The sequence below is a fragment of the Triturus cristatus genome, chromosome 2_2 (assembly GCF_964204655.1).
Source record: "Triturus cristatus chromosome 2_2, aTriCri1.1, whole genome shotgun sequence".
Lineage (NCBI taxonomy): Eukaryota > Metazoa > Chordata > Amphibia > Caudata > Salamandridae > Triturus > Triturus cristatus.
Genome location: NC_140582.1, coordinates 462,149,693 through 462,172,309, shown reverse-complemented (window position 1 = coordinate 462,172,309; position 22,617 = coordinate 462,149,693). Strand labels below are relative to the sequence as shown.

At 45.0% G+C, this 22,617-nt stretch overlaps 1 protein-coding gene across 12 annotated transcripts in view; it reads left to right on the top strand.

Annotated features, from left to right (window-relative positions):
• Window positions 1-22,617, top strand: part of BLTP1 (bridge-like lipid transfer protein family member 1) — a 1,988,102-nt gene that overhangs the window by 1,299,730 nt on the left and 665,755 nt on the right. For all 12 annotated transcript variants that reach the window (XM_085641559.1, XM_085641555.1, XM_085641564.1 and 9 more), the window contains one exon: window positions 21,511-21,709. In XM_085641559.1, coding sequence (XP_085497685.1) covers window positions 21,511-21,709 — 199 coding nt within the window. The remainder of the gene's footprint in view (window positions 1-21,510; window positions 21,710-22,617) is intronic.

Sequence of the window (22,617 nt, the reverse complement as noted above, 5' to 3'; positions counted from 1 at the left end):
CATTTATGTACTTCAAAGACAGCCGTGCTGTGGCCCACTCTTTGGGTCAGCAATCCCTGGCGCATCAATTCTAGCAACAATACTGATAGGTTAAAATATATTCAAATGAGCTTGCTTATAGCTAGAGGCAGTTGTTAGTCCTTGCAACTTATACCACAGACATCCAGCACACCCTTTTGTGACTCCTGAGGTCATGATAGTATCATATCTTGTGGCCACCAGCAAGAAATGTAAGTTTCCTGCTCCACCTCCTACTCCCTGGCTGCCACGACTACAGTCAGGTGCCCTGATTATCTCTCGGAAGGTCGCATGTGCCAGTCGAGGACAGAAAATGGTTTTCTCAATCCAGCTAGTGTGCAATCATCTCAGACTAATGAAATCTTCAGGATGTTCAATGTGTTTTAGCCCTCACTTTCTAATCCAATTCCCCTCATGTTCCCACTCTTTTAGTTCAGACTTTAGCCTTCATTCTTGCCCAGGAAGTCCAGTCTCTGCTGGCCAAAGAGGACATAGAGACCTTTGCAGAGAAGAGCAGCGGTTGGTACTATTGATATTTTTGGGTGCTCAAAAAAAGTACTGAGGACTCCCATACCATACATTTGGCTTTTAAACATCTTTCTTTGGAAGGGCAAGTTCAAGATGTTAACTTTGGAGTCAATGCCGATGTGCCTTGCTGCTAGGGAGGAGTCACTATATTTCATGTCCTGAAGAAAAAACACTTACAAACGTTCAAGCCCAACACTTGATGCCAGGAGTATGCTAAGCATGTGAATCTACAGCACTACATGCTATGAACAGATGCTTACAGGTTAAGTAACATTTTCTGTACCTGTTATGCAGACCAACAGACTGTTAAGCAGACCAACAGACGATTCCTTCGGTTCAATGGACCTGAACACTTTCAGTGTACCAGTCTGCCCTCCAGCCTCACCAAGTGTTGATGAAGATGATCTGGATGGTTACGGGCAAATTTCCCAGGTTGTGAATACTTTTATTACTGTACCACGATGACTTGCAGTTGAAGGTGGGCTTAGTGCTGTTAGTTATCAATCATCTTCTAACCACTGCCTACCTTCTGACATACCTGGGTTCATGTTCCATTAACGAGCTCAGCCTGTACAGAGGATTACCTCTAGTGGTGTCATCATGGATAAGGTGGCATTCAAGGGCTTTCCACCTCCACAATGAATCCGGGACATTCAGATTATTATCTTAATGTTTTGGGCTCACTCCTCAATTACGGCGTAGAAGTTTCTGAGGATTATTGGCCTAATGCATCCTGCTGGTTCTCTGTGCCCCTTGACACATGGGCTCTGTAGTGGAACCCCTGCATGCAGTGAGCCCAGCAGTGCAGCAGCTTCTCTGCATCTGTATCTGTTCAGTTTTGGATGTCAGACTCCAACCTGACATGCGACAGGGCATTTTATCTACCCCAGTCAGAGACGCAGTAATGATTGATACAATGTCTCTGGGCTGAGGTGGCCACCAGAGAGAGGTGGAGGTCAAGAGCCTTTGATCAGAGACGCTGCATCAACCTTCTGGAGCTTTCTGCCACCCAGGTGGCTTTGAAGGCCTTCCTCATGTTCATCAATGAAAGCCAGTGCAGGTCTTGAAAGGCAACATAACTGCGAAGTGTTACTGCATTAATCAGAGCAGTGTGGTTTTGCAGACCCTGTGCAAGGAAGCCCTGTGACTGGAGGTGGTTTGACAGCCAGTTATTTTACAGACTTGCTGAATGTCAAGGAGGACAAGCTGAGCAGACATTATCCATGGCACCTTCATCTTGAGGTGGTTTAAGGTTTCTTCACCTGGTGAGGTGTGCCTTGGCTGGATATTTTCACTAACACTAAGAACGCACAGTATCATGATTACTGCGCATTGGAGTTTCTGCTTTAATTTTCCCTCAGAGAGACGTCTGCAATGAGATGCCAGTCTTCTCTACTCCTTTCCATTCCTGCCCATAGTTTAGGAGAGCATGAAGGACTGTGCTCCGATCATGGTAATTGCCCTGGATTGTGCCAAGCGTGTGTTAATCTGACCTGCGGAGCCTGTGCATTTGCTCTCCGGTCCATCTACTTATTTGAATAGACCTCCTATCCTCTGCAACAGAGCAGGATCCTACACCCAATCCTCCACAACTGACGCCTCAATCGATGGAAATTGAGCAGCACCAAATTAGCAAGGTTGATCTACCTTCAGAAGTAGTGGATGTTATGTTGCAGCTAGAAGCTGAGCTGCCAAATCTATTTATCCGGGTCATTAGGCATCTCTACGGCCTGATATGGAGCAAGTCAACTTGATCCTCTTTAGGCCAAACTGTCTGATGTTTGATGTATCTTTGGTCCAACATGGTTGTCATTGGGCCATTTTAAAGGTTACTCATCAGCCTTTCTGTGGCCAAACTTTATTTTATTCACCAGTTGTGATGCGTTTCTTAAAAGGGCTTACATATATATTCACTATTGTGCCCTTTGTTGTGCCCCGGTGGCATCCTAATTTAATCATCACGATCTTGCTGTGCATGCCCTTGGGGCATATGCACAGCTGCTCTTAGGACTTAATTCCTCATTGGAGGTATTTCTGCACTCCATGTCCTTAATCTGCAGTTGCAGTCAGTATAATCTCTGTAAACTATCTTCTTTCCAGACATGTTGGTGCCGCAAACTCTTGCTTCCTTCTTGCAGAAGGTGGTGTCTCATTCCATGTGGGACAGTCCATCACTCACTCCATATTTTTCGCACTTCCTCACCCCTCAAAGAAAGAGCAACGGCTTCACCCTCTAGTCCCAAAAGAGCTCTAGTTTTTACATTGAGCACACAAAGGAGCACCTAGGATGATCCACTTCATATTGTCTCTGCCAGTGCTAAGAAGCGAAAAGTGATCCATAAGCTAACCTTGTCCAGGTAGATTGTCCTGTTAATAGAAGCATACTATGCCATTGCCGAAAAGGAGCCTCTTCAGGACCTTTGGGCACATTCAACCAGAGCCAAGGCAGACACAACTGTGTGTGTGTGCGTGCAAGGTATTTGGGTGTAGGACATTACCAGGCTGCTACATGGGCATCTGTTCACAACTTCACCTGGAATTGTCACCTTTACATTCAAGGCCATAGGGAGGCCCATTTTGCATGCTTGGTCCTGTAGGATAACTGGTGTTAGTCCGGTTCTCAGTTCCTCCAACTTTGGGAGATACTGCTTTGGTATCAATTCAAAAAGTGAGAAACCTGAAGTTAGACTAATCCATTAGAGGAGAAGGTTACTTACCTTAGGCAGCACTCTTTCCAGTTGATACTCTACATAATTGCACATTCCTCACTGCCCTTCCTTCTTCCTATTCTGTGGAGTTGACCTCAGGGTTCTAAAAATGTTGCAAATTGGATGTTTGTCCACTGTTAATCTTGCAGCCTGCTATAGTTGATCCCCATCTGAGGGCTCAGAAGACTTCCCAAGGATACTGACGACGGCACACACAGGGTGACTTCTATATATAGGTCTGTGCCATCAATTCAACAGGTGGGGGGAGACCAGCGTGGAGTCCAGTGGCTCCACTGGCCTGCATTCGAGCAGTTGCTACAAAAATGTCTGCAAGGAGTCTGACACCTCGGAGAAATTATAAAAGTTAGTAATCTACGGTTAGATAGAGTATCCACCAGAAAGAGCATCATTGAAGGTAAATAACTTGTTCATTGAGCTGTCTGAAAAGGTGCAGAATCTGAAAATAGAGCTATATCTTGGGGTTGCTACCAGAAAATGTGGCGTGGTGCATGTAGAGTGTGATCTGAGACTCTTGTCCTACCCTCTCCTCTCATGTCACTTTTATGCTTATTGATCATTCCCACCCCCTCCTTTTGTTTGTTTTTACCCCAATCTGAATAAAATATAGCTGTACAGGGGTCACCATTTTTTGTGCGAAAGCTTTTTAAGACCGAGGTAATTATTATTATTCACTTCCCCCCTTCAGTCTTTTCACTCTATTGGCATGTGCTTTTACACCAAGGAGTATGGATTAGGACATGTATCAGTTCACACACTGGAGCAGCCTAACTATTCATTGTCCTTTCAGATTTTTCACAATAAGTCACATCTTTCTGCGAGACTCTAATTATCTGGCACACAATGCCCAGTTGCTTTGCTTCCCTGCTTACAGGATGTACAGGGGTTCTGTAGGTTCAGAGTATAACTTGCATGGAAGACACTTTGAAATTATACCCTTATTAGAACACGGACAGCAAACAAAGTAATGAAAGGGATGCTTGAAATAATCTCGGACACTGGTGTTCGCCTGGGGCGAATTTACATTCACATTTATTTCACTCACAGTGACAATCAGTCTTTATCCTACATCAATAGAAACAGTCCCCTGCAAACTGTCTAGAGTAGCGTTGTTGGCAAAAAATGATGGACTGGAATGAGATTAGAGTAATTACTGTTTACTGAAATCAATGCAAGCATTCCCTCCATCACCACTGTTTTCTTAGGGCAGCATCCTAAGTGCAATGGATATGCTCAGATGTCGATCCCGTGCTCACTGTACTATAGGAATCAAGCTGTGTCTCACTGATGAGACCTAAGTTGGCTGAAACTGGTCTGAGGTTGCTTGCGCTTCCTTGTGGAAGGGGCTCAGCGGGGGACTTAGGACTATTCTGTTGGAGCAAGGCCATTGCTGATTTGCATATGGCCAGCCTCTTTTTAGAGTGTTACAATAGACTGAGCTGTGTAATTATCAGTGGGTGATCAATATTGAACCATTCCACCCATCACTGTTTTGTTTTCCTTATTGCACACATCAGAAAAAAGAGTGTTACTCCCTATTGACTGGTACGCAAAGTAGAGCAGACTGAAGTTCATGGTTACTTATGTTTCGGGAGCTGTTGCTTGGACTCCCCATGAATATGAAGAAGTTGGTTATATCACTCACGATCTTCAGTGACATTGTGCAGAGTCCTTTCACAAACACTTTTATAAAGAACACTCCTGTTTTTAATTCTTAAAAGCTTTTAGCATCATTTGGGGAGAAGCTCTTTTGCATTCTTCTTGCTAGCACTTACTGACGAGTTGTCAAATGTACTCACCATTGGTATCTTTGTGTTCTTTTCCCTTCATTATGGCTGGTGGGTGGCACATGCTCTTGTTCAGATTTTAACACTAGGCAACTATTCAATCCTTATGCGGCAAAGACTCTGGCCGGAATTATGACTGTTGGTTTTTGAGTAGCACAAGGAACAGTTAGAACTCACTTTTGAGAAAATAGGCCCTAATGTATTTAGACTGCTTGCAAAAGCATGGGATGCCCAATGCACTGGTTCACATGCAAGATAATGCAAATGTGCACAAAAATAAGACTGATTTCATTGTGTGGCATTGCGCTTTGCCTTGTTTTTTTTTCAAATTTATTGTTATTGCATTTTACATTTAACAATTGCATAGCTCCAAAAAACTTGCAGTTACAGATTGAAAGTACAAGTAATAGAGGTAATTACAGAGCATGAGATATTGTGAAGCGTTGCAGCACCAGTGTTAATTGCTGCTCTATGTATTTTCCCTTCTTAGCACTGCATGACTATTATTGAGGAGCAGTAATAAAGCAACATAAAATATCAGGTGAAAAACTAACAGAAATCGCAACAATTGGGAGGGAGCAAGGGGCGCTTAGAGGAAGAAGTGTTAGAAGGAGCATGCTGCGGGTCCGGTGAGGGTCTGAAGGCCAGTGGTGAGCTATAGCTGCGCATCTATAGTAGGTCCTCCGGTGCCAGGATGGGGGGGGGAGTGGAAGGGGGGCAGGGGGGTGGATCGACAGTTGAGAAAGCAGAGTGTCAATAAATAACGATGACGGAAAGGCCATGTCATGGGGTGTAGGTTAAAAGGAGCATGAGGAGGTAGGAAGCACCAGTCTGCCATGAGAGATGGAACATGTAGGAAGGTAGGATCCTTCTAGCATGGTTATCCCCACTTTTTGATTGGTGTCAGTGTGTTTTTGACCTAGTCTGACTGGAATCCTGCTAATCAGGACCCCAGTCACTGTGCTTTCTCCCTAAATTGACCATGGTAAGTACTTTTGTACATCCACAATTTGCTACTGGTGTACCCTTGTAAGTCCCTAGTTTATGGTACTAAGGTACCCAGGGCATAGGTACACCAGGGGCCTCCCATGACCTGCAATATGCATTGTGCCACCCATGGGAATCCATTTAAACTGTGACTACAGGCCTGCAATTGCACAGTGTGTGAGTTGGTGCCTGCACCTATCACGACAGATACAAGTTTCCTTATATCTGAGGTCACTGCACTTTAAACCTATAAGTCACCCCTATGGCAGGCTCCTACGTCCTTAGGGCAGCGTGCTTGGTTACAAATGTGATGGTGCCTCTGCATGAGCAGGACACCCCCACAAACCCCGGAGTTGATTCTCCAGGCTTTGTAAGTGCAGTCAGCCATTTATATACATATAGTGGACATCAGTCATTATGAGATGTCTAACTATATAGTGACTGCGCCAACCTGTTATGTTTGGTATCAAACATGTTGGAATTTTACCCCAACACTGATTCCAGTGTTGGAAGTATGATCCTAAATACTGGGGGGGCTCTTTAGCGGACCCCCTATACTCCCGGTAACATCCTTTCAGGGTTTGCAATTAAGCTAGTGCTGCTGCCGCCCACAGGCTTGATTCTGCCCTCCTGCTGCGGAGCCATGCTTGAGCAGGGGAAGGTAAAACAATAGGTTTTCTGTCACAGGGAGGTGTGACCACCTTCCAGACAGGACTTCGTTTTTTGGGCTGGGGTGGGGGTGCTTTCCAGTGTCACCAGACTGGTTTGAAGGGGACATTTGGTGCTCTCCTTGGATACTCCAGTTTAAGCCAGTTCATGGAGCCCTTTGCTCCCACTCTTGCGCGAAACTGGACAAAGGACATGGGAGTATACTCATCTCTGTCCAGCCCCTGAGTTGTTCCAACCCTTTCCTTAGGGTTCTTAAGGGCTCACCTATGGGTGATTCCTTAGATTCGTCGTGGGACAAGACTCAAGCCTGAAACTATCACTTTTTCGACCGCCTGGACACTTGGACTACGTTGGAATTAGATTGGATCCGAGAGTGCATCAAGGAAGACTCCTGCTGCTCCTGGACTCGCTGTTCTTCAAGTCTTCTTCATCTGTGTCTGTGCATCTGCCAGGTACTTCAACAGACCTGTGGGCACCCGAAGAAATCTCCCTTGGAGTGAAGGCATTACTCCCCTGCATCTGCAGGCACCGCAATGAAGCTGACCGGTCTGCTGCTCCTGTCGCCCTACAGACTTCCCGAAGCTTAGCAACACAGGTGGTGGTTCAGCAACTCCCTTGAGGCATGACCTGTCTTCTCTGAAATTTGGAACGGCTGGGACCGAACTCCTGTGCACTGCGTTGACTTGCTGATGCCATGGCTTGTTGGCTCTGCACTCCAAAAATCTTCAGGCTACAAGAAGCTAAGATCAGTGTACTCACCGCATCCTCTGCACCATGGGCCTTTATCTTTGGTGAGCTGCTCGATGTTGTCTTGCGACTCCTGTGCCTTCTGCCTGGGGGTCCTAATAAGGGTCTTCTGTGGTCTCCCCAGCTTGTGTGGGGCCTGCTCTGACTCTCCTGCTGTTAGTGAGTACGTTGGACCTTGCTGGTCCCAAAGTTGCTCCTTCTTCATCTTCCACACCAGTCACGGCTACCAAGGCTTGTTGGTGTTCGCGCCGGACACCAACCACCTAGTCACCAACATCTGACGTGGGACAGCTCAAGCACTGCTCCTAATCTTCCTTAGCGTCGCCTTGTCCTCACAGCTGCAGCGACAAGGTCACCGTCGACTCTTCTGAACCTCCTGACATCGGTGGGCATTGCCTCTTCGTGCCTCCTGGTCACTTCCGAGTGGCATAGACTATGTCCCCTCTGCTTACAGGTTCTTCACTTCTCAAATCCACCCTTGGATACCCCCGGACTTCTTCACCGTCTTCTCCAGAGGCATTTTCTTCTAAGTCTTCCATTGCCATCTACAGAGGTTTCCAACATCTCTTCACCCCTATGCATCTGACTTCCCTGGTGTAGGCAACCGGGTTCCTGGGTCATCCACGGGTGGGGTGACTCTCCAACCTTCTGTCCTCCAAAGTAATTCTCTGGGGACCTCTGGGAAGGGTCCTCCTTCTGAAAAACTGCAACTTCTCCATTGACTTCCATTGGTCAAGTGACTGTGTTCCCACTCTGCACACAGCCTCCGTGGGATTCCTGGGTACTTACCTTGGGTGGATCCTTATATCCCCGGCTCCTTTGGGTCTTCTGGTCCAAATCATGTTATGCCTTGCAGTTCGCATTCCACTTTTTTAGTATATGGTTTGGTCTTCCCCTGGAGACAACTGTATTTTGTGCTACTTACCTAACTGCATTTGAAGTATTGTTGTGTATTGTGTTGACATCTCCGGGTAGGAGATGTACCATTGTGTAGTGTTGTGTAATAAATAGAAATAGTTTTATATAAACTCTGTGTGGTTCTTTTTCATTTAACTCCCGCTATTGATTAAACTAATAAAACAAGCTGCTAAAACTACGAGATGAGCCTGAAGGCTGCTCTCCACAGCTACCACTTTGAGAGCTTTCTATGGTTATCAAAGACCATTAAAATCACCATAAGGGTTGCCTGGATTAGTGCACGGTGCATCACTTAAATAAGTGTGCACCATATACTAAGCTAGCCTCCTACAGAACACCAGTCGTATCAGAATGCACTGTTAACGATTTGCTGACACGTGTCTATGGGGGTAAAGTACGGTCCTTGAACTGGGCGTGAAAGACCTCAGTGAGCTCATCCCAACTCAGCAAGAGAAGGTATTTCCTAAGGCCCCTTAACAGCAGAGAGGATGCTCTCAGCCTCTGCCCAAGAAAGAACACATAGTTGCCTTGTGACTACTGATGGGGGTGTCTCTGGTTGCCAAAATCTTGTGATAGATCTAATGGTTAAGGTGAGTTCTAAGTCTGGAAATGGGGTTTGTGGCGGTGTTTAGTGCATTTAAAAAGACTCATTGCAACAGCATCCCAGCAACCCAAACTGATATATCCCAAGAGTGCCTGAAAGTGTTTGGTAGCCATGGCCTTGAAAGCAGCCAGCATAGTGCATGTCCAGAGCCTGTGTTGGAAATCAGCATCCAGAAGATGAAACGGGGTAGCTGGTCTCAGCACCTGCAAAACCGTTGTTGATCTTCCCTGGGGTCATATAAGACCTGTGTAGGATGCAGAATTCTATGAGTTTTAGGCAGGTGTTTCTGTACACTGTGAAGGGGAAAGAGGGCTCTCTTTCATTCAGTGTCATTAAGCACTCTAGCAAGGTCTGTTACCCACTTGGTCCGCAGTGTCTATAGCAGTTTGCGTGTGGGTCTGTAGGGCACCAGATAGCCATTTAATGAGGTGCTGCCCAGTGCCCATAGTGTGATTTGACTGCAGCAGCAGTGTGTGTGGGGCTCTGCTGCTGTTAACTGCCATTCTCTGCGCACTGTGTGGTTTATAGTATTGTGTATTGAGAAATGCACAGGAGACATGTTAAAGTAAGGATAGAGGGCACTCCTGACTGGTGCTTCTATGTTTGAGGGGTGTGATATATGGTTGCCTGTGCGAACACGTTCTAAGGGGTTTATATAAATGAGTCAAATAAGAGTTACTATCCAAACCCCAAATCCCAGGCGATGGAGCACCTCAAACAGTTAACTCCAGTCTAGAGAATCAGAAGCTTTTTTGAAGTTCCGACATCAAGTAGGTTGTATAGTGCTCATAGATTTGGAGATAAAACATCAACGTAAACGCGATGAAACTCAAGAGGGGGTCTGGAATTTTGCCAGCAGCTATAGAGTGAAAAGCTTCCTTGATCCCTGCTGGGTGAAGGGCACATCGAGCTCCTGCCTCTTGTTGTGGGTGGGATGGTGATACTATCCAGATATCTGGAAGCATCTTGGATGTGCACGGTGAGTCGTAAAGTGTTTGGCAGTAACGTTGAAAGGAATTATATATTTCGTTTTGCATGTAAAGTAACGTGTCTGGATCAGCTTTGATGGAAGTGATTTGTTGCTGGGCATGATCCGGTCATAAACCAGCCAGGCCAGAAGAGTTCCCTGTTTGTCTGCCTCAACATGGTGCGCGCCCTGTATGTCGCATAGTTGAGGCAATGCCGTTGTTCAAGGAGTTCCACATGTCAAGTGTGTGCTGCCACTAGAGGGCGGTGTAAAGAAATTCCGCTTTTTAATGGTCACCACCAAAGTTTTGGGCTGATGCTGGTGGTTTTTCAGCTTTGAGAGTCCTCTGAGGCCTGCTAACAAGACTTCAGTGCCAGGTCTATGACCATAACATGTGTATGTTTGATTGGCCCATACCCAATTGGCATAAGCTAACTTACTTGTAATCCCTTAGTATATGTTATCTAGGGTCTGTAAATTATAGAGTCACACTGCAGCACTGGTTATGCCACCCTGGATGTGACAATGGTAACATGTCTCAGAGTCCAGCTGCAGACTGGAACGGCATTTTTAAACTGCTAACTAGACTTTGCCATTTAAAGTAATGGCAAAGCCCAAACCTCCCTTTTTAATATATGTAAATCACCCCTAAGGTAGGCCTATTGAGCGCTAAGGCAGGGTGCTCTATATTAGAAAGTATAAAAAATGCACAGGGGACCCATTACACCATTGAGTTGTCAACTGTTTTCTAAGAATGAGTGATTATTTCGCGCCTCTCTAAACCAACATATGTTGGAAATCTTATTCTACTTCTTATATATACATATCCTCTCTCTATTATACCACACATGCTACCACAACATATACATACCAACATTCCAAAAGACATTGAATGCTCAAATTAAATGAAAAAGAAACTTTGCACTCAAAAACACAGAAACGTTTTTTCTTGTGGACTTATCAGTCCCCCATTGTGTATTATTCAACAAACACCTTAATAAAAAAACACATAGATAAATATAAATAATAACTTGAGACCACAAAAGTAAACATGAAACCTCACATTGATGACGTAACTTTTCTGTACATACATTGATATCTTTTCTTAGATTATTTAACAAAAACAACATACATAAGTGTCCAACATATACAGTGCTCTTTTCTTAATGTTTAAAAGAAAAATACCTAGTTTAAAATTTAGAATTTATTGTCCCACTACTAAAGGTTTAACGAATGAAACATGACTGGGCCTAAAGGGGTTGGTAGTGTATTTGAACACCATGTAATACACTCCATTTCCTCACAGGCGGTCTAGAGTATTGTGGGCCGCCTGCTTGTTTTCCAAAGGAAGAAATATGTTTTCAACTTCTGTCAGCTGCTTCTCATTGACTTGTCTCACACCCATCAGCTCGCCAATGGCTACCTTAAATGCCTCCCATTTTATCAGCGGAGTGGAAACAGTGCCCTAATTGAGTTAGAAGCATTCAACTATCTTGTCCTGTACGGTGTTGCGGATATCCACATTCTCCAGGGTCGCCGATTGAAGACACCATACAGGGATCAGAGGGCTCAAGTGGCCCTAGAATAGGTTAGCTTGAAGAGGGTTGTGGTCAGAGATAGTGCAACCGAAGTAGTCAGCATAGTGTATCTCTGGGGCTAGGCAAGCAAAGCAAAGGATTCTGTATAAGCGCATGTGAATGCCATGCGGGTGGTAGAAATAGTGTACCCTGTAAGTAGGGTTGCGATGGAGCCAATTGTCAAGGAGGTTGCAGTGTAGATGCTATAGTACCAGGTGTTTAGCGTTGTGGGATGTAGGGGCTCGTGGTAGGGGAGGGAACAACCTGTCAAGGGTTGTATCCAGTACACAGTTGAAGTCCCTCCCCCAGATGGTAGGTATGCCCATTGAGGTAGCCAAAGCTACAGCCTACCTAAGAAAAAAGCTTGATCAGTATGGGTGCATAAATGCACCGGGGGAGCTATCCAGGAGGCATTGATCCACAAAATAGCATCCTGGATGTCAAATAAACCTGACATGCCATTGGTTTTAGAGAGTCGTAGTGCCCCTTGGGTCATAGAGTGTGTTTGGTGAACAAAGGCAACATTGGTTCCCCGGCGCATTAAATATGACCATCTTGTAACTTGAGGTCAAATCAGGCCAATCCATAGCCATCCCTGTAGCGTAATAGCAGAGTTGCCAGATGGGTGGCTGCGCTCCTTAAGAATCCATTTGTGTAGCAGACTCACCAACCTGTTTACATTGCTAGTTACGGTATAGGTTCCTCCCCCCTATGAATTGGGTAAACCATAACAGTGCGGGCAGAGTGCAAACATGATCTCGTCTAAACAGAAAAAATCTGAAGAAATCTCTACTTAAGGGGTGGGGCAGTGGGAATGGGCATGGGAGCAGTTGCTGCAATAAGTCATGTAGTGGGAAAGGAATAGAATATTCATCTGAGCGCACCTGGAGGCACACTGGGTTAGGTTAGGAATTACATCCCCAGGGGAATGCACGCTATGCATTGGTATAGCCATTATGGGCCATGGTGGGGACGGCGCAGTCTATGATCGAGTTGTGACCCCTAATTGGAATCTGAAAGAAACAAATAGTGATAGATTCCTTACCTTAGAATTACCCCCAGGCGTCAGACTGGATCCGGAAAGTTTTCGTCAGCAGTACCCCTGCGCGTCAAAAGGTGGCGTCGTGCGGCTCCGCCTCCGTCGTTGGCGTCATGGTCGTCGAGATGACGTCGCGGCAGCTACTTAGACGCCGCCATCACGTGCTGACGTCAGTTCTTTCTTTTTACAGCAAGCGCAGGTCCGGAGAGAGCGGAACCCCAGTCACTTTCTGACTGAGTTTTTCGAGGCCTTTTTGTCTCTTCTTTTTGAGTCGATCGACTCCTGGTGCCGTAGGGATGTCCGGTTTCAAGTCCTGCCTGGACTGTCACTGAATGATGTCAGTGTGTCTCTACTGCCTGGGCCTCGTCCACGACCCCAAGTTGTGCCCCGACTGCCAAGCCAGGGCACCGAAGACTTTGCGGGAGCGGTCCCGAAAGTTGCTGGAAGTCCGGCAGACGGCTCCGCCCTCCTCAAGGTCCCGGTCCCGTGGGAGGTCGAGGGACCTGTCGCGGAACCATCACCATCGTTCTTCGGGATCGAAGTCTTCGCACTTGGGGTCAGGTTAGGCGAAGCTTCACAAGAAGTCATCGCTCACCGACTTCCCCTTGCGCGACGCGGCTGAGGATGCGGGTGGTGCCTTCCCCGCGGCTCCGGCAGAACCTACGGTGTCGCAGTCGGCCTGCCCGCCCTTCCCGGGTCCGTCGCGACTCTGGCCCAGCTGCAGGAATTTCTGGCAGCCATGGCTCGCCTCTTTGGGCCGTCGGGCCCCGCTGGCCCGACTGGGGGTCCTCGTCCTTCATTGTCGGTGGCTCCGGCATCGCTGTCGGCTCCGGCCCCGGCGCCGCAGGGCCCCCAAGAATCCAGGCCTGGATCCCGGTCGACGCCGGTTGACCTAGTGACACCTCCACCAACGTCGACCCGGCAGGCACCACTCCCGACGTGGCCCATGCCCCCGGACGACGGCGTCCCCGGTTTCAGGCCTGAAGTGGACATGGCGCCGGAACGGTGTCGCTCGACGCCGATTCCGATGCCTATGTGGCGTTTCTACCCCTATGTCCACCAGCCTCTGTATTTTCAGCCTGTTCCACAGCCTTCGGAGGAAGGGGAGGACAGGGAGGGGTCTGAGGACCCTCTCACAACACAGTGTGAGTTTGACCCGGACTGGGTTGAGGATTTGGGGGAAGCCAGCGGTCTTGACACCTCTCCTGACCTTGGCATGCTAACTCCTCCTATCGTGGCTACGGAGGAGGGTGTGAGTTATGCAGTGGTGTTGCATAGGGCGACCGAGGGTCTCCACCTCAAATTCTCTACAGTGGCCGTCAGGACTAAACTCCTGACAGAAGTGATTCAGCCGGCAGCTACCTCTGCGGAGCCGCCGCTGCCCTTTAATGATGCACTTTCCGATGTTCTTCTGGGCACCTGGTCCAGGCCTAACACGGGCTCTTGTGGATAGGAATGTGGCCGGATGCCATCGCCCGGCCGACCCCCTCTTTCTCTTCCAACACCCCACCCCTGCGAGCTTGGTTGTACAAGCCTCCACGTCCCAAAGCTCCTTCCCTACCGCACCTCTGGATGGGGAATCCAAGACACTGGAATAGTTTGGGAAGAAGATTTTTTATTCCGCCAGTTCAGGGCTGCGGTCTTTGAACACTGCATGCCTCTTGGGCCGTTATTCCCACTCTGTGTGGGATACGGTGGCGCAGGTGCTGCCTCAGTGTCTGGAGGAGGCCCAGACAGTGCTCTCCAAAGCTATTGCTGAACTGAAGCAAACACACTGATGGACATGCCCTTTGATGACATTCACCTTTTTGGCAAAAAGGCCACAGCAATATGATGCCCAAAAGGACGGCAGGAGAACGCCACTTGCGATGTGGCGCTGGATTATATGATAATGAGGATATTGGCCACACCTTCGATATGGCCTAGGGAGTAATAATTACTTTTGGGCGTCATATTGTTGTGACTATCATACCACACAGGCCCTACATATGGTCTTGAAATTACCAAGCGATATTAAGATAATTTGGAAGAATACCTACCCTCTCTTTGCCATCCTTTGGTTTCGTTTGGATTTCGTACCGGCTCAAATTGATGAACGGAAGGCAAGGGTTAAATATTACATTGTTTCTGGAATAGGACTCCAAATTCTCCATATATTTCTCTACATTTGCCCTGAAGAAGTCCTGTTTTGTTAGGACGAAACGCGTTGGCTGTCTGTCTTTTAAAGCAAGAACTAAAGGAAAAGAAAAAACTTGACCAGTGTCCAATGAAATGGTGGACTCTTAGAGAATTATTGTTCAAAGGACTATTTTTGATATTGCTGTAAAGTGGTGCATCTCCAAATTTGTTTTGCATTAAATCTAGGTGTCTATCAGATGCTATGAGGCCCACCCTCATTGTGAACCACAGTCCACCACAATTAGTGGACATGGGTGAAGTGTGTCCTCATCTAAGCCGATTATAAGCTCCTAAACTTCTTAGCTTTTAACCAGTGATCTTGGTGGTAACCTACTCTTTGTACAGAGGACAACTCATTACTGTAACAAACTTGATGTGGCCCAAGCATGTGATTGTATTAATGCTGTTTGTGATGTATTTGCTCTTCGACTAACCTGAGAAATTATTTTTTAACTTCAATACATGTCTTGTTGACCACCACACTCTTCCTTATACTGAAGTACTCTGTAATAATAAGAAACCTAACGTTGCTGGCTCACCTTAGACTTAAGAAAGGAAAGATTCAAGATGCAACAGATGGAGGATCTTGGTGCTGATCCTGCCCTGACTAAATACACAGGTTCTTTCACTCTCAGCTAAGATCCCTTAAGCAAAGCGTCATTACAGCAAAATGTCCTACTTTGATTACTTAATCTCTGAGGTTGCCAACGTATCCAGGAGAGTATTTCAAGTTACTTCAAATATCAATAGCCTCTAGATGAATCCCACTCCAATACTGCCTTTATGTGAGAGCTTAGCCACCTTCTTTTGCAAAAAGATTAGGTGTATCCATGAAGATATTACAAAGATTCACAATATGTTCCATTTGCAGGACCTGGCTACTCAATAGGGCTTTTGTCTCCAGGTTCTTCTCCAACCAACCATCCTAAGCTTTCCAAAGAGGAATTAACTAATTTTTGAACCTCCCTAAAAAGTGGCTAGCTGGATAAATATCTGTAAAGTGTAGGTCTTTAAAATCCTAGCACCTCCTGTACCTTGCGCCTTAACTCTATTCTTAAATGTCTCATTTAATACCCATGGCGGTGCCTCTGAAATAGAATCAAGCTGTGAATAAAGCATTATTGGAAACATCTAAGTGTGATCTCACAGTTGACACTATTAGTAAACCATCTGCAAAGATTGGGGAAGAATGTCTAGCCCACTGGCTTACTTACACTGGTTTACGTCTTCTGTTAAGGAGAGAGTTCAATCTTGAATTCTCTCTCCATTCTGCTCTAAATCCTTTCCTCTAAGATGTGAAGTTCCCCAGTTCTCTACCCTCTCCTTATCCTCTTTCACATTTATCTCCACCCTAAGCTGAAATTATCAGAGCCTTTGGGTATCAGGTGATGTGATATGCTGATGGCACCCAGTTCATTCTGAGAAATAGAAAATCAGTAAATGAATTACAGGAGAACATGGATGGCTTTTTTGGACATTTTCTAATGGATGTTTGCTCACACTCAACTCTGTTAAGATAGAAATGTTGCTGTCTATACAAGACTGTCGGTGTTCCTCTCATCTCTGACCCAAGTGTCTGGGGCAGGTGTGTTACCAGTCAGGAAAGCCAGGTGCCTTGGCTTCAAGTTAGATGAAGATCCTAACCTATCCTTCTAGATCAGCACAGTTATATAATCCTGTAAATTCAGATGCTAAAGAAGTCCTACCTTTAATTCTGGCCTAGCTATGAACTACTGTTAACATACTTGTAGGTCTAGACTAGATTATGGCAGATGATGGCTGGCGGCCGACATTTGATGGAGCCAGACCTCCCCATGCCAGACCGTGCTACCTGTCTGGTCCACGAGTTGTTCCTACCAACTGGCAAACTCCCTCCACAATCCACTAAACTCCTGACCATTGTGTACACCAGCTACGTTAGAAGTCTCTGGCTCACCCCATCCCTTCCGCCGTATTCACCAGAGATACACATTAGTGCCATACGCCCCTTGCGGGACCTCCTTGGGCGGGAGAGAATAGCGCTGTGGAAGGCTGAGGGAGTGGATACCTTGGGCGCGTTGTGTCAGAACTCTGCCCTCGTGCCATTTGTACAGCTTAGTGCTGATCATAACCTACCCCAGAGCCAATTCCTAGCCTGTCGGACTCTGCTACTTGAGATGCCACGCAATTGTCAGATCACAGATATAGAGAATGACACACACTCCCTAGTACATACAGTTCACATAATGGGGAATGGATGGCACTTTATAACGTGAACGTGGTTCATGCACGCTGTGGATCACAACCCGCAAGATAGGCTACTCCCTCTTCAACAACATTGGGAGCGTGACTTAGGACGCGCACTGACACAGAGTGGATGGGACAATGGCCTTCTTTATCCGCATAAGGTCTCTTACAGTGTGAAGTTCCCGTATATACAGTATAACATACTCCACGGAACGTATCTTGCACCTGCACGTTTGCACAGACTATGAGAGCACATCCAGCTGTCCCAGATGGGACCCCCAGAACACGGTCATGGCACACATGTTCTCGACCTGCCTGAAAGCACTATTGTGGAGGAAGGTCGCGGATGCCCTGACAACTGTCATGGGGAGGGATGGGTTGTGAGTATGGAAGTTGGTCTATAGGAGCTATTTAGACGAAGAAGAAAAAAGGGGAAGCTACAAATGACTTTCTGGATCTAGCCCTGCTCATGGCATGTAGGGCTATTGCCATAAAGTGGAACGGCACTCACCTCCCTGGCTGCCTTATTGGTTCGCTGCCATGTTAAAGTGGAGCAGGGCTGAGTCAGTAGTCCTCCATAGAGAGGAGGCTAGAGGCTTATGCAGGACACCCATTGCACTGGAGTGGGTCGCACTGCTGCATGAGTTGAAGCTAGGGGATCATGTGTTGGATGGGAAGGCTGTGACCGATTTTCACTCTGTATGTAAACCTTTGTTGAGCTCTCCTCTCCATAGTTTTATTTACTGTTCCTTGGCCAGTCTTTCAGAGTATTGCTTTTTGTACGATGCTGAAACTCCTTTTTCCTGTGGTGTGGGCATTGCAATATATTATTCACTTACAGCTCAGAGAAGTTCTATTGTACGCCCCTTACCAGTTCTGAATCACTTGTCTGTCGCTTACGCAGGGTTTTGGGCTATGTGTGTATGTTCTGACCTGCTTATTGCCTTTGGATTCATTAATAAGTGTTGGTAAGATACAAATTGAACCAATATCCCCTGATGTGACACCTATTGTTATTTCTCTTGCTTATGATGTGCTGGGGAACTTATACGTTGCTGTAGATTTAATTATGATAATGTCATAACTATAATGGGTGCTGTACTGTCAGAAAAGCAATAACAATTGGTTAAAAATCAAAAATAGACTTGATTATGACAGGGCCTGTTATTCGAGTCTTCCTGCCTTTTCTATAAACACATGGCAAAGTGTGCAGAAAGAATATGGGTGTCTGTTTTGAAAATTTTGAAAGTTCAACAGGGTCACTTCTGACCATCGTTCTCACCACTGATTGCTGATGTCAAGTGAGTTTCAGATAAAGGCTTGTTGCCTCAGTCATAAAGCTATTTATAAAATCGGCCTGTATGTTCTGCAGAAACTGCTCCCAAGACACTTCCTCAGGGGACCACTGCGCTTTGAGTACCCTTCCGTGCTTGAGTTGTCCACTCTTTAAACAGTGACTGCAAGGCAGTCTGATCTTTTCTTCTGCTACTCCATCACTCTAGAATGCTCTGCTTATTCAACTACTTCAGCTTCAAAGCTGTGTCATTCTTAGTATAGCGTTTAAGACTCATTAAGTTTTCCTAAATCCATATCTCAGTTTTTAGTGCCAAAAGGTTCCTGGGCATTTGTTTGCACTTCATAAATATCAACTCAGTCACTTACTTATGGAACAAGTACAACTTATGGAATTGAACAGAGATTGACTTGACCTTAATGCAAGTTCACTGTGCTTTGGACCTGCTCCTTAATGACTTATGAAAGGAAAAGCAGTGACCACCTCTGCTTGCCCTACAGACCTACATCATTGGATTTTGATTAGAGGCTATGAATGGACCTTTACTCAAGGTTCCTCAAATTATTATGAAACCGAGGAGAAAAATTTATTATCTCATGCTTTGTGTGATGTTGATGATCATTATAGAAAAGAGACTGTCACTTATCGCCAGAAAGGAGCATAAGCAAAGGTGTGCTTTACCCTGGCAAATCTGCTTCTTATTTAAGAAGTGTGTTGTCAACACTAATAGAGTGAGAAGAAGGGTCTTTGGCTTTTTCTTTGGGAATTTGTTATACAGGGGGCCAGTATAATGACACTTGAAGAAGATACATCAGGACGTACTCCTTTCTCTCCAGGTTAATTTAATGGGTATGCTGGTCAAATTTCCCTTAGAAATATGGCAAAGCTTGTGATCATTCAAAAGAGTTCCAGTGCCTCTTTTAGCTATAATAGTACCAATGGCAATTAGAGAATGGTCCCCACGACATCCTCCCAGGTACTCCACTATACCCAACAGAGCAATTCGACCAAGGGGTCCATGGGTCTACCAAGTATTCACAACAGAGTGGAAAACACAACAGATTGATGGTTTCCAATAACAGGACCCCACCAGACAATGTGAAAGAAATCACTCTTCTCTTCAGGGTAGCGGAAGCATGTGGTTAAAGGAAGTTTCTTTACTTGCCACGGCCTCCTGTGAGTGTAGTAAGTAGTATGTAAGTATTTTAATTGTATGAGACGAAATCTGGAAGAGATTAAGAAATCATGTTGGGCTATTTTGATTGCATCCCTCCATTCACTGTCATCCAAAGATCATTGACTAGCCTCTCATCTCTCCTTCCACCTTTAAAATAATTCTGGGAGTTAATAACTAAGGATTTGTAAACATGAGACATTCCTCCTTTCTCCAGGGCCCCCATAAGGGTTTTAGCCTCAAGCTGGCTATATTTAGGGGGTGTCAACAAGGAGGCCCCAAGTGGTATGACCATGCATGGCGGAGTTTAAACCATTTGTAAAGCTGAGAATTATTCAGTTCGTAATGTATGTGGAGATCCTGGAGGGACGCCATAAGGGAGCCCTGCCAGATATCTCCTAGTTTTGAGATCCTAATGAGGTCCCAGTTGGTGAATCCCTATAGACTGGTGCTATGTCTAAACCACCGATCCTGCCACAAGAAGGGCTGCCAGCAGAATCCTCTCGTCCCGCCCAATACTGTTCAAGGCTGACTTTCCAGTGAGAAAAAACAATGTGGTAACATTTGGAAGCAATCAGGTGATCAGGGACCAGTATAACAAATATAATATGCTGTTTGACTAGAGAGACTTGAGCACAGAATGCAGGGTCCTGCCTCCACTCATTCAGCCAGTTGTTTTAGCACTAGGATTTTTGATGCCCAGCAGTACAGACTCGGGTCCACCACACCCATCCCACCATCAAAAGAAGGACTGTGTTCATTTGTTGCATCCAACACAAGAGGTTGGATTTGCCCTTATAAAAAAGCGCATCTTGGCCAACAGATCCCCAAACCAACTTTTCCGATTTATTATTGGGAGATTTTGCAGAGCATACAGAAATCATGGTAGTACCATCATTTTAAACAAGACTACTCGGCCTAGGAAATTAAGCAGGAGTTTAGCCTACTTGCACAGGTTGCTTTTTGTCTTAGTCAAATGAGTGACAAGATTAAAATTACAAGTGAATCTAGGCGCCATGACAATGTAGAAGTACTGAAAGCTTAGCCTGCGTGCCAGGAGACAGGAATTCCTATCCACCTTTACTCTATCACCTTTAAGCAGAACCTGGAGTGACTTATACCAATTAACTTTGAGGCTTGATGCTTTCCTCAACAACTGTTGTATCTGAATCAGGTGAGGGCCTCTCTCTTGAGAGCAGGACAAAAATAAAAGAACATCATTCGCATATAGTACAATAGGGTCTTCCATTCCCTCACCTTCTGTAGCCTTTAAGTCTTCATGTAAAGAGGTCACCCATTACCATTCGGAGGAGTCGAGCTACATAAGGCCTCTGACTTTGAGTAGTGCGAATTAGATTATATGCTTGTGTGAGAATTATTTTGCAGTTATTTTTATTACATTATTTTGACAATCTTAGTTTTCTGTGAAAACCTATGGACTAAATGAATAGCTGTCATTGCCATTGTATAAATTCAGTGGCATTGCATAGTAATGAACAATAAAACACTTCATAATACCATTTAAGACCACTGAAGTCAATATTTTGCTCATCTTTGGTCCTTCATTTCTGTAAGCTCTCTTTCTCACACTCAACACAACTTTTTTCTGCTCTGCAATTTCTTCTTGGGATGTTTTAAATCATTCCTGGGGCTTATTGGAGTGTCCGCTGTCATTGGCGCCTCTTTATTTACTTAGTCAAATGCATCAGGACTGTAGCTGTTAATTGTTAAATGTGTTATTGTGCGTACCTCTGATTTGAATAGAGATTAGCCTGCATGACTGTCCACTTGGTGTTTTTGGTATTTCTCTATTGGTTTTGTGGAAACACAACTACTAACAAGACCGTTTCGGATGTGCAATATAAAATCCACTTTAATTATAAATGAAAAATCTGAAATTCTGAGCAATGTTTGTTATTTTACATGCATTTTTTATCTTCTACAAAATCTTGTATGCAAATAGCTTGATAGAAATCATATTTCTGGTACAAATTGCTTATTTAACAGCATATTCAAAGTATAAGATTTAGCACTTAGATAATTTTACTTTCACTGTTCTATGTATTAATAGGCTAATCACACTGCTGAGTTTGATACCGGTTCTGCTTTAGTGCTGACGATTGAGAGCACTCTAATTACTGCCTGCTCTTCGGAATCCTTGGTCAGCAAAGGGCATTTCAAAAACTTCTGCATTCGCTTTGCTGAAGGATTTGAGACATCTTGGGACGATTGGAAACCAGAAAAACGAACCGACCTGGTCATGAATGCTTGTGAGTATTTTGTTTAGTAAATGTCTAGCTCACAGTTTGGCAAAAGCGTAAAGGAACAAAAAACCTATAAGACTAGTGAATATCGTTGATGATGTTGTGATAAATTTTATCATTCTGCATATGTTCTCTCCAGTCTCATGCTTTTACATTTGTTTGCAATTTTTAAAAGCTTTTTGCTTTTGAATTTTTTTTTTTTTACAAGTTAGATATTGAGCTTACCATAATGGTACAGGCTCTATCATCACTTCACTTCCTGTTACAAATACTATAGAGCCCCAAAGTCCGGAAATACAAGATAGAGATCATAGTGAAAAGATGTTCTAAGCATTTTAGCTGCTGCTAGTGCTCTATTTCGGCATTTGTGACAGTTAAAATGCTTCTTCATAGGTACTAATTCCATTTTAGAAGTTGGGAAAGTTTTACAGACTCCTACAATGGGATTTAGACTGGATGATGATTCAGTATCTGGAAAGGGCGTGTTGTAGGTCTCCCTTCCAGACACCAAATCAGTAGCTTATCTATCAATGCTTTCCAACTGAATTCCAGTCACAAATACATAGATATTTTACCAGCATCTTAAAGGAGGTGGTAATGCTTTCTCAAAAGAGACGGACTCTTTCTCCTTTGTAAATATAAAAACAAAAAGTTAACTGAAGACTGAGCAACGGTACAGGGGACCACTTTTAACTCTTAAACAACATAAGTAAACTTTTCTTTTTAATTGCATTTCCTTTTTCCATAAGGAGAACATGCTGCAGTTAAAAAAATTGTTTGCTTCATTAAAAAGCAATCACGCTTGGTGGTCTGCCGACAGCAGTAGGCCCACATCCCTGTGATGGCCTTCAATCGCAGTTGCAATTTACACACTACCTTAATGATATTCTTGTGGTTGGTTGGATTCCGACCCA